The sequence below is a fragment of the Myotis davidii genome, unplaced genomic scaffold (genome assembly GCF_000327345.1).
Source record: "Myotis davidii unplaced genomic scaffold, ASM32734v1 scaffold77, whole genome shotgun sequence".
NCBI classification, from domain to species: Eukaryota; Metazoa; Chordata; class Mammalia; order Chiroptera; family Vespertilionidae; genus Myotis; species Myotis davidii.
In genome coordinates, this window is record NW_006289713.1 from 1357214 (window position 1) to 1368706 (window position 11493).

General features: G+C 41.9%; 1 protein-coding gene and 1 pseudogene across 1 annotated transcript in view; one reads left to right on the plus strand and one right to left on the minus strand.

Moving 5' to 3' along the window:
• CEP89 (centrosomal protein 89kDa) overlaps positions 1–11493 on the plus strand; it is a 74362-nt gene that overhangs the window by 44179 nt on the left and 18690 nt on the right. Inside the window, exons 14-17 of the mRNA XM_015562923.1 lie at positions 2001–2208; positions 6186–6353; positions 7484–7625; positions 10244–10333. Coding sequence (XP_015418409.1) covers positions 2001–2208; positions 6186–6353; positions 7484–7625; positions 10244–10333 — 608 coding nt within the window. The remainder of the gene's footprint in view (positions 1–2000; positions 2209–6185; positions 6354–7483; positions 7626–10243; positions 10334–11493) is intronic.
• On the minus strand, positions 4498–5145 carry LOC107182849 (annotated as a pseudogene).

Sequence of the window (11493 nt, forward strand, 5' to 3'; positions counted from 1 at the left end):
TAAGTTGGGGGAGAAGTGGTGGGGGGGGGGTTAAGAGATTAACCAAAGGACTTGTATGCATGCATATAAGCATAACCCCTGGTCACAGTCCACAGACAGCAGGGGGGTGAAAGCATGTGCTGTGGGGTGGGACTGGCCGGGGAGAGGTCAATGGGGGAAAAAGGAGATATATGTAATACTTTAAACAATAAAGAATTTAAAAAAAAAACACACACCAAAATTTATAAACAAAAAGATAGTGGCATTTTTCCTTTGGTTTTACTGAATTTTCTTTTCCAGTGAAGAACAATATAGGACAGGAGGCCGAATACAAGCAGTCTTGCGTGAGCCCAAGTAACCCTTCCTGTGTTTTCCTTCCTGCACCCCGATATTGAGCCCTCCCCTTCCCACAAATGGAAGAGTTAAACCAGCAGCCTCTGCTGCTGCTGACTAAGGCTAGCACTTCCCTTGTTTCTAGTAGCCAGGACATGTTTGAAAGTGGGAGCATCTCAGAGTCCAGCGAGTTTCCTCCACAGGACATCCCCACGCCCGGGTCTGTGCGCAGCACGGAAGTATGTGCACCTGCTCTGGCGTTATTTGTCTGAAAGGGGAGAGAGTGAATGATGCTGAGCCTCCTGTCTTTGCTTTCAAGATTAGAGGCGACAGGGAAAATTGATTTCATATTGACTAAGCTTAATGTTCTCAAACAGAGCAGCTCTGAATAGGTATGATTCTTCTGGTCATGTGGGGCGGGGCCAACCTTTTGGCCTATATGATTCAATCAGTTGCCTATGTTATTTTTCCATTTCCCAGAAATAGCTATTTATTTTGACCAACTAAGTGTTTTTATGGAGTGGAAGGGTTTAAAGTTCTTTGCTGTAATACTACTATGTACTAGTTTCAACAGATGCCCAGGAAGTGTCTTATTATTACGTACTACTCTGTCAAATAGGATGAAGTATTTATGATTTACTTTAGATGCCGGACATAATAAAACAAAAACTTAATGAAAAAAGGGAAGGAAAATAATGGAGAAAGATTGGCTATTTTATTATGATTGGCGTCACCCAGGAGAACGGAAAGCTAATGCCCAAAAGCCCAAACTTGAAGGTTTACAGACAAGGGATTGTATAGAGCAAAATCACAAGTTATCGTGAGTAAGGTCAAGAGTGAGGGAAGGGGCCCTGGTCGAGTAGCTTCGTTGGTTAGAATGTCCTCCAGTATGCCAAAGTGGCAGGTTTGATCTCCAGCCAGGGCACCTACAAGAAGCAACCAGTGAATGCATAAATAAGTGGAACAACAAATCAATGTTTCTCTCTCTCTCTCTCTCTCATCAATAAATACATTTTTAAAAAGAGTGAGGTAGATAATAATTTTAAGTCTTGCGGTCAGCTTTGAGTCTCTCAGTATGGTTTCACGGGGCCATGGCCAGAGGTCACTCTGCTTTAGAACTCGAGCTGAAACACAACACAGGCCATGATGTTATCTTTAGCTTAATGGAAACCCATACCTTGTGACCCTGAGTCCAGGCATGGCCATTGTTTCTGGCTGCCTTAGGGGGTTGATGACCAGAAAAGGAAAGGGCTAAGGCGTATTAAGTGGGCATGCTGTGAAGAAAGGGAATAGTGCTGGGGGTCCATATTAAATCAGAATCATACAGTAAATCAGGATCCTTGGTTTCATTTGACCAAATTGATGTCTTTGAAAATCTTGCAGTTTTAGGGCTGACAACCTGAGGTGTGCTCGCATACCTACATGTGACTAGGGCTTCAGTTTTTAGACAGTTCCTTGAAGATTAAAACTATATCTTGTTAAATATTGTATATTTAACAATTATATCAAGATATTGAACTTCAATAAGAGAGTTTATGTTTAGTGAATGCTTAATATAGGGATGGTAATTTCTAAGTACAAGGTCTTTGGTATTAATTTATAAATCTCCAAAAGATTTTTAAAATATTATTTTTTATAAGCTGGCTCATTAGTAATCATTAATCATATATTAAATTTCCTGTACCAAGTCTTCATCCATCCCTTTTGTTTTTCAGTTTCTAAGCTGACTAAACAACTAATGCTTCTGGAGACTAAAACGCAGAGCCAAGAAAAGGAGCTAACTAAAAGCAAGAAGCAACTGGAGAATTTATGTACCGAATGCCAAGAACTGAAAACACAGTTGGAGGGCAAAATAGCAATGAAAGTTCATACTTCAATTGTAAATGAATTACAAAGGTAAGGAATTAATGCCTTTTCAAGGGTTAATGCACCACAATGCATATTGTTATAGGCGGAGTGGAGAGAGGTTGCTCTTTTCTTTCTTTTTTTAAAATTTTGTTCCATCTTTTTCTGAGTCTCTGAGTCACTGTAGCTGCATGACCACATGTGTCTGAGTCTGATAATGATAAATACTTTATTAAAGTAGCAGAGGGCTGTCTCTGCACTTTGTGTGTATGTGTGTATATTTTTCTCTACTGTCCCAGCCTTTATTGATGTTAGAACCAAAGATAATTTAAAGGAGTAGAACTGAAGCCTAGAGATCCAGCAATAAGGAACTGGTTAAATGAAAGGATGCAACCATAAAATGGAATACAACACAGCCATTAAAAATTATGTCATAGCCCTAACTGTTTTGGCTCAGTGGATGGAGCGTCGGCCTGCAGACTAAAAGGTCCCAGGTTCGATTCCCGTCAAAGGCATGTACCTTGTTTGCAGGCACATCCCCAGTAGGAGGTGTGCAGGAGGCAGCTGATGGATGTTTCTCTCCCATCGATGTTTCTAACTCTCTATCCCTCTCCCTTCCTCTCTGTAAAAAATCAATAAAATATATATTTTAAAAAAATTATGTCACAGCCTGACTGGCAGGGCTCAGTGGTTGAGCATCAACCTATGAACCAGGAGGTTTGATTCCCAGCCAGGGCACATGCCCAGGTTGCGGGCTCAATCCCTGGTGTGCAGTAGGCAACCGATCAATGATTTTCTCATCATTGATTTTTCTCTCTCTCTGTCCCTCTCCCTTCCTCTCTGAAATCAATAAAAAAATTTTTTTTAAAAAGTAACTTCACGAAAGATTATTTTTTACATGAGAAAATAGCCTATAGTGCTAAGTATTTTCTATTTGATATTACACATAAACTATACAAAAATGCCTCTCATTGAGTAAAAGGCACATTTTAGATGCAGGGGATTTTTTTTATTAGATAAAGGGGATTTTAATTAAATTGGTTTAGTTAAGACCAAAAAGATGAAATAGACACTGCCAGCTCATCTTCAGCCCTCACCTCTAACAGGCTAATGCAGTGGTTGGCAAACTGCGGCTCGCGAGCCACATGCGACTCTTTGGCCCCTTGAGTGTGGCTCTTCCACAAAATACCACGTGCGGGCGCGCACGTACAGTGCGATTGAAACTTCGTGGCCCATGTGCAGAAGTCGGTTTTCGGCCTGGGGGAGTCTGTTTTGAAGAAGTGGCGTTAGAAGAAGTGGGGGGTGTCGGTCAGTCGGTCAGGCGACGGGAGACGCGGTGCAGGAGGGCCGCAGGAGAAGCAGCGTGGGGAGGCGCGCGCAATTCATGCACGAGAGTTGAGTGAGCCAGTCAGTCAGCAGTCTCATTGTGCAGTGGTTAGTGCTAGTCATGTCTGCAAATCCCGCGCGGGTGACAAAAGTACCTACTCGAAGCATCAAGTTACCTGTATTTTTCCAACCAGCTGCAAATCCTACAGGTATTTTTGTCATCAATTTAAGAATTGTAATTCTTTTGTGTTGGTGGCTTAAAAAATTTGGCTCTCAAAAGAAATTTCAATCGTTGTACTGTTGATATTTGGCTCTGTTGACTAATGAGTTTGCCCACCACTGGGCTAATGAATACAACTTGAAACACAGGCAAATCTTTCTGGTCTAAGAGACGGTAAAGGCATTTCCTTAGTATTTAAACATATTAACATAATCAGTTACATACATTTAAATATAAAATCAATATCTGCCGAAACCGGTTTGGCTCGGTGGATGGAGCGTCGGCCTGTGGACTGGGGGGTCCCGGGTTCAATTCCAGTCAAGAGCATGTGGCTGGGTTGCGGGCACATCCCCAGTGGGGGGTGTGCGGGAGGCAGCTGATCGATGTTTCTCTCTCATCGATGTTTCTGGCTCTCTATCTCTCTCCCTTCCTCTCTGTAAAAAAATCAATAAAATATATTTTAAAAATAAAATAAAATCAATATCCAATAGGCTTATTTTTTAATAAGAGAAAGGATAGGATGCCTTTTAAAGATTTTTTAATTGATTTTTAGAGCAAGAGGAAGGGGGGAAGAGATGGAGAAACTTTGATGTGAGAGTGAGACATAAGTCAGCTGCCTCCTGCACGCCCCCTACTGGGGATCAAGCCCACTACCCGGGCATGTGCCCTAATTGGGAATTGAACTGGAAACCTTTCAGTACACAGACAACGCCCAACCAACTGAGCTACACGGGCCAGGGCTTGCAAGCGGGTTTTGATATTGGATTCACCATCTCTGTGAAAGTTAAACATTGTTAATCAAATTCAATCATATCTTTAGAAAGGAAAAACAGTAATAGCACTTGCTGGACCAAATTACTTTCGGATTTCAAAAAGCTGATCATGTCCATTTAACTGCAAGCCACTCTTATGTAAATCAGGACTGTCCAAAGAAATATTCTCGCAATCTTTCATGATCTGAATTCTGGAATATGAGATCAATGTAAATATGGTACACATAAAAAAAGTCACGAGATATTTTTGTATTAAATAAGGCATCTATTCATTAGTTGCTTTTTTTTTATTGCTTAAAGTATTACAAAGAGTATTACATATGTCTCCTTTTTTTTCCACCCTTGACAATCCCCTGGCCTCCCCTACCCCGCAGTGTCTCATTAGTTGCTTTTTTGAGATAAGCTATCAAGTCTTCCCTTTGTGCCTTCTTCTTAATGCCAGCAACAATCATTTTTGTTCTGGGGATGTACTTCTTGGGACTCTCCAAATTTTCCATCAGCATCTCCTCTCCCCAGGTGATGCCTTTGTTCTGGTTAGGCCTAACCTGTTTTTCACCCAAATAGACCATGGAGATTTGGTCCAGTCTTGTGCTTGCCTCCTTTGTGTACAATTCGGCACTGGGTACTCTTCTGGACAGAAGTCTTCTTGCCCTTCTCAACATCACCCATTTTTAAATTGTGCTTTCATCACATGTGATACAAATGTTCTTGCTTGCAAGCCAGAAGTCCTGCTCTCTCACCACAGTATATTTTTAAGTGAAGAGATTAGGTTACAAAACAGTAAAAAATGATCACACCCTGTCTGGTGTTGGTCAGTGGTTGAGCGTCAGCCCATGAACCAGGAGATCATGGTTCAATTCCCAGTCAGTGCACATGTCCAGGTTGTGGGCTAAGTCCCCAGTAGGGGGCATCCAATAGGCAGCCAATCAGTGATTCTCTCTCATCATTGATATTTCTATCCCTCTCTCCCTCTACCTCTCTCTGAAATCAGTAAAAACGTTAAAGAAAATAAAAGAGAGTGATCACAATTGGCTCTGGCCAGTGTGACTCAGTTGGTTGGAGCATCATCCTGTATACTAAAAGGTTTCAGGTTTGATTCCTGGTCAGGACACATACCTAGGTTAAGGGGTCAATTCCCTCTTGGGGCATATACAGGAGGTAACCAATCAAAGTTTCTCTCTCTCTCTTTCTCTCCCTCCATCCCTCTCTCCCTCCCTCCTGCTTTCCCTCCTTCTGTTCCTCCCTTTTTCTCTAAGTTAAAAAAAAGTTTTTAGCCATAGTTTGGCTCAGTGGATAGAGCCTGCAGATTGAAGGGTTCCAGGTTAAATTATGGTCAAGAGCACATGCCTGGGTTGCGGGCTCAATCTCCAGTAGGGGGCATTCAGGAGACAACCAGTCAGTGATGCCTCTCATCATTGATGTTTCTATCTCTCTCTCCCTCTCCCTTCCCCTCTAAAATCAATAAAAGTCTATTAAAAAAATTGTTTTAATAAAAGAATTATTTGCCCAGCCACACTCTCTCTCCTATCCTCTAGGAGCTCCATCCCAGGTCCTCCAAGGATGGGTGGGGAGACGCTGTGCAGAGGCCTTCCAAATGACCCACCAGGGGCTGAGGTTTGGGCTGATTATCACTTGCCTGGCAAGTGGCTGCTTCATTGTAGCCTCTGTGTGTTTACTGGATACAAGCCTGTGATGTTTTTATCCATCAGCCAGTTGCAGAAGGAAGAAGAGAAAGAAAGTGCTGAAATGGAAAAGTTGATGGAAAAGTTGACGGTCCTGCAAGTGCAGAAGAAGAGTTTGCTCTTAGAGAAGAACAACTTGACAGCTAAAAACAAAGCGCTGGAAGCTGAACTCGAAAGGGCACAGAAAACAAATAGGTCTTTATATATTTTTTTCTTAAGCTTTTTAGCCATTAAAAAACAATTAAAAATAGTCTCTTTTTCTTTTTCTAATATTAGCTATAAAATAGAAAAGAATATAAGTACAGTAAAAGCTTTCCTGTTGATCAGCATTTTTCTAGTCTATCCTATATAATAAAAGGCTAATATGAAAATCGACCCAACGGTGGAGCAACCGTTCGCTATGACGTGCACTGACCACCAGAGGGTAGACACCAATGCAGGAGGTGCCCCGTGGTGGTCAGTGTGCTCCCACAGGGGAGCACCACTCAGCCAGAAGCCAGGCTCACGGCTGGTGAGCACAGTGGTAGTGGCGGGAGCCTCTCCCTCCTCCACGGCAGTGCTAAAGATGTCCAACTGATGGCTTAGGCCCGCTCCCTGTGGACTGGCTCCCCATCAGTCGGACATCCCCTAAGGGCTCCCAGACTGTGAGAGGGCACAGGCCGGGCTGCCCCCCCCCCAAGTGCATGAATTTCGTGCACTGGGCCTCTGGTAGTTCACATATTGTTGAGAATTATAAGATGATTCTAAGACTATGAAACTTCAAGTTCTTTCCTAACCTTTTCCTAAAAGTCCACTTTGGGATACTGAATTCCTTTTCAAAAGTACCTTTTAGAATATGAACCTAAAAATTAATAGAATAAAATATTATTAGCTTATTAATTGTGTCAAAACATTTTGTGATTTCTATTGGCTTGACTTTGAATCAATAATTATGTTGAGCCCTAGCTGGCTTGGCTCAGTGGATAGAGCGTCGGTCTGCGGACTGAAGGGTCCCAGGTTCGATTCCGGCCGAGGGCACATGTGGACTCGTTCCCCAGTAGGGGGTGTGCAAGAGGCAGCCAATCAATGATTCTCTCTCATCATGATGTTTCTATCTCTCTCTCCTTCTCCCTTCCTCTCTGAAATCAATAAAGAAATATATATTTTTTTAAAAAATAATAATTATGTTGAGTTTAAAATTAAATTCAGTTACCATTTCTCACCTTGAAACTTACAGATTTTGATTGCTGAAGAATAACTTGCTGTTTATATAATACAGATATTCATTATGCTCTAGCCATCCAGGTTAATGAGTTTTTTATTCCACCATTTGGGGAACTCTTTAGGAGATCTCAAAAAAAAATTGACGTCCTCAAAAAGCAGGTTGAAAAAGCCATGGAGAATGAAATGTCTGCCCACAAGTACCTGGCAAACCTTGTTGGCCTGGCGGAGAATATCACTCAGGAGCGTGACAATCTGATGTGTTTGGTAAGTCTCCTCAGTCACTTCCATACACTGTAAGTTTATATGCAAATCATTTCAGGAGTATATTTTTTGTTTTACAAAATTATCCATAAACAGCTTCATCTTTTTAAATTTCAACAGCAAAATTTCAAATTCTCCAAAATTTTATCTTTCAATCATGGGGGGAAAACATTTTTAAAAGTCAAATAACCCAAACTTTTAAATAATGGCAAATTATATGTTAAAAGGTAAACTAATGGAGTTAGTCCATTTAGCTAAATGGGAACAGTAGTTATCAGGTGTATTACGCACACAGATGCACCTTTATATTCTCTCTGTAAAACTGACTTAATATATTCCTTGTTTGAAGAAACATAAGAATCATAGACGGGTTAGAGTTCATCCTAAGGACACAGTTTAAAGGGCAGTGATATTCATCCCCTTGTTTCTAACAACACCAGTCCTCAGGAAGGGAAGGGAGGAAATTATTGGTGGTGATGAAGCTCTACGCAGCCAGCAGGAGTGATGCCATGGACATGATCCCTGGTATCTCCGCAATGATTTTAAAAGATGTCTACAATAGGATGTACAGTGAAATAAAATAGATGCTATGCCACGCTATATACATTGAGACAAGTCTGATAGGAATTACCGCCAAATGTTACAGTGAGTTAGATATTCAAATGGTGGAAATATAAGAGATATTTAAAATGCAGATAAGTAAAATGATTTTAAAAATTTTCTTGTAATTCTTGATTTTTCTACATTGAACACATTGCTTATTTAAGCAATGTTGGTAGTGTAGGGTCAGAAGTAAGTTTAATGGATGTCATTACAAAAGAGACTTGAGGACTTTCTGAGAGAGTCAGAAATTGGCAGTTGAAAGTAACTTGGCCCTTCTCTGGTGAATGAAGTGTGGAGAGTCTGTCAGGATGTGTCACGGGCTTACTCCCATTTGCTAGAAAGATATTAAGTTCCTCCATAGGAAAATGCACAGAGGTTTTAGCTATTGTTTATATAAGAAGAAATATAAATAGTATCCAAATCTTGGGGGAAAATTTTGATCTTTTTAAAAATTTTTTAAATTTTATTTTAGAGAGGAAGGGAGAAGGAGAGAGAGAGAAGCACTGATGTGAGAGAGAAACATTAATCGGTTGCTTCCCTGTTTCCCCTTCTGCTCTGCCCCCTGGGCTCACCTACTGGTATATCAAGAGGCAAACAGAGGGCTTATTGAAAAACATAAACTGCTAACTAAGCCCATTTATCTAGCAGACATTCATGGGGACCTGGCTGTCCCGTGTCATTGCCACTGTAAAGACAAAGCCAGCCTGGCCAGTATTGCTCAGTGGTTAAGCATCGATTCCTGGTTAGGCCATGTGCCCTGGTTGTGGGCTCGATCCCCGGTAGGGGGCATGCAGGAGGCACGGGTAGGACACGCAGGTTCCTCCAGCCCACATGGGCCAGAGAGCATTCCAGGCTTCCATGATGAAGTTAAGATCTTCCCTGACCCTTAGGTCCACCCCTCATATTTATGAGCTTAGGATAGAAATATAAATGGAGGCCACATACTGTGTATTCAAATACTTAGTTATAAATCATGACACAATGAAATGTGTTTTCTCCTCCTGCCCTGACCTTGGTTATTATGGACTGAAATCCAGGCCTGAGTTAGAGTCTTCAGACCCCTCAGACATGGGGGAAGCCACTCTCATATGCCCTGGCCCACCCACCATGAGGGATCTCTGTACACGCAGACACTGCTGTCCCCATGACCCTGCAGGGTCCTTCCCCTGGGAGCCCCAAGGCCAACCCCCTCTAGTAGGAGTTCAGGGGTGGTACTGGCTGCCTTTGCACTTCCCTGGGGCTGCGACCCATACACTCCCACCTTCCCTCTTCCTGGTCTCTTGGTCCTTATGAGAGCCCTTGGTATTGATATTGGCATCTTAATTTCTAATCCTGCCTTTGGGGTGGGCTTTCTGTGTGACTTGTGGCAAGTTAAATAACTCTTTTATTTTTCCTTTCTAATAATCAAATTGCCTCTACTAGTCTACTCTAGAAGGAATGCTCAGTTTTATAATTTTTAAATGATTTGAAATAATTTATAGTGCATAGTAGTTCATGTCCCATGTAGATATTAATATGAATCATTCAGCTTCAAATTATATCCCTCCTTAGAAATACTGCCTGTCACATTTGTTTAGAGAAAAGCATTGTGCATTCATATTCTCCTTAATTTTGTAATTATTCAAATAAATCAAGGTAAACTTTATTTGCATCTTGGCACTTACTCCTTGGATATGATTGAAGGAATGGTATATTCCATAGGATAGAGAAATGTGTTAGAACTCTTGCAAACCTCTCCCATTCCCTGGTCCTGGGGGGCACAGATCTCCTGTTTGTGCCCAGGAGGGACAACCCGCATAGTGTTCCACTCTTGCCCCTCCTCAGCTCTTGGCCAAGTTCTGCCCACAGCCCTCACACAGGGAGTGGGAATCCAGGTGGGGGCCAGTGGGGTTGGGCCAAAACAACTGTAAGAATGAAGATCATTTGGGAGTAGTAATATTTTTTGCAGAATTTTGTATTCTTTTAATTTTTCTGTAAAACTGAGAGCCCATTATTTTTCTTTTCACCTTTCTCCTTAGGCCAAATGTTTAGAAAATGAGAAACATGGAGTTCTCAACAAAATTATAAAAGGCAATATTCGCATGGGAAGGTTGGAGGAAAAAGTCAAGGTAAGTGATCATTTAGCCTTAAAGATTACTTTTTTAGATGGGAACAGAGGCTTACTGGGTACAGGTTTCCACAGCAAAGTACATCTCGAATGTGTGTAACGCTGCTCATCCAGAGGTTCAAGCAGCACGTGGTTTTGCTGGCTGAAACGGCACCTCTTCAGAGGTAGCACCTCTCCGCTCATTGAATAAACTGAAGCTCATCTGCACAGTAAGATACAATGCAGATGTGGTTTGTTTGTTTTTGGAAAAGCTACAGAGCCCGTTGGGTGTGGCTCAGTGGTTAAGCGTCAACATATGAACCAGAAGATCACAGTTCAATTCCCAGTCATGACACATCAGGGCTGTAGGCTCAATCCCAGTAGGAGGCATGCAAGAGGCAGCTAATCAATGAGTCCCTCTCATCATTGATATTTCTATCTCACTCTCCTTCATCCTTCCCCTCTGAAATCAATAAAAATATACTTAAAAATAAAAGATACAGAAAAATCTCCAGGCTATATCCTTAAGTTAATGTTCAGGCTTTATGATCAAACCTACTTCAGTTGTTGGTTCAATTGGGGGGCAGCATTGACCTACTCCTCTCTTGCACCCTCCAGTTTCTCTGCCCAAGAAAGCCGTTCTCATTGTACTGACCTCCTCTTGGCCACCTCCCATACTTGACCATTCTCCTCTCCATCGTCTGCATTCTGACTGCTGGTCACTCAGCATGCATCCACAGCCTCATCAGGCACACCGATTTCTCCTGGCCAGGAGCTGGGAGAGGACCAGCAGGCCAGGGGCCTGGGTAGATGGGAAATAAGGCCCAGGACCTCTGGGCTCAAGTGCATGTAATATAGGACAATGATTAGAAAGGTCTGATAAGTGGGTAGAGTAATGACATTCGTTTGTTGTGTTTGAAAATTAACAAACCAAGAAAAGCAAATCAAATCATTGGCTGGCTGTGTGTAAATACTCAGTATTGAATGAACATAGTATGTTGTGCATTTGTCTGTTTTATTTTATTTTTCTTATTTTTTTTAAATATATTTTTTATTGATTACATATGTGTCCCTGTCCCCACATCACCCTCCACCCCCCCCCCGTTGTCCGTGTCCATTGGTCAGGCCTCTATGCCTGCATGTAAGTCCTTTGGTTGCCCTTTCCCCTTTCCCCTACCCTCC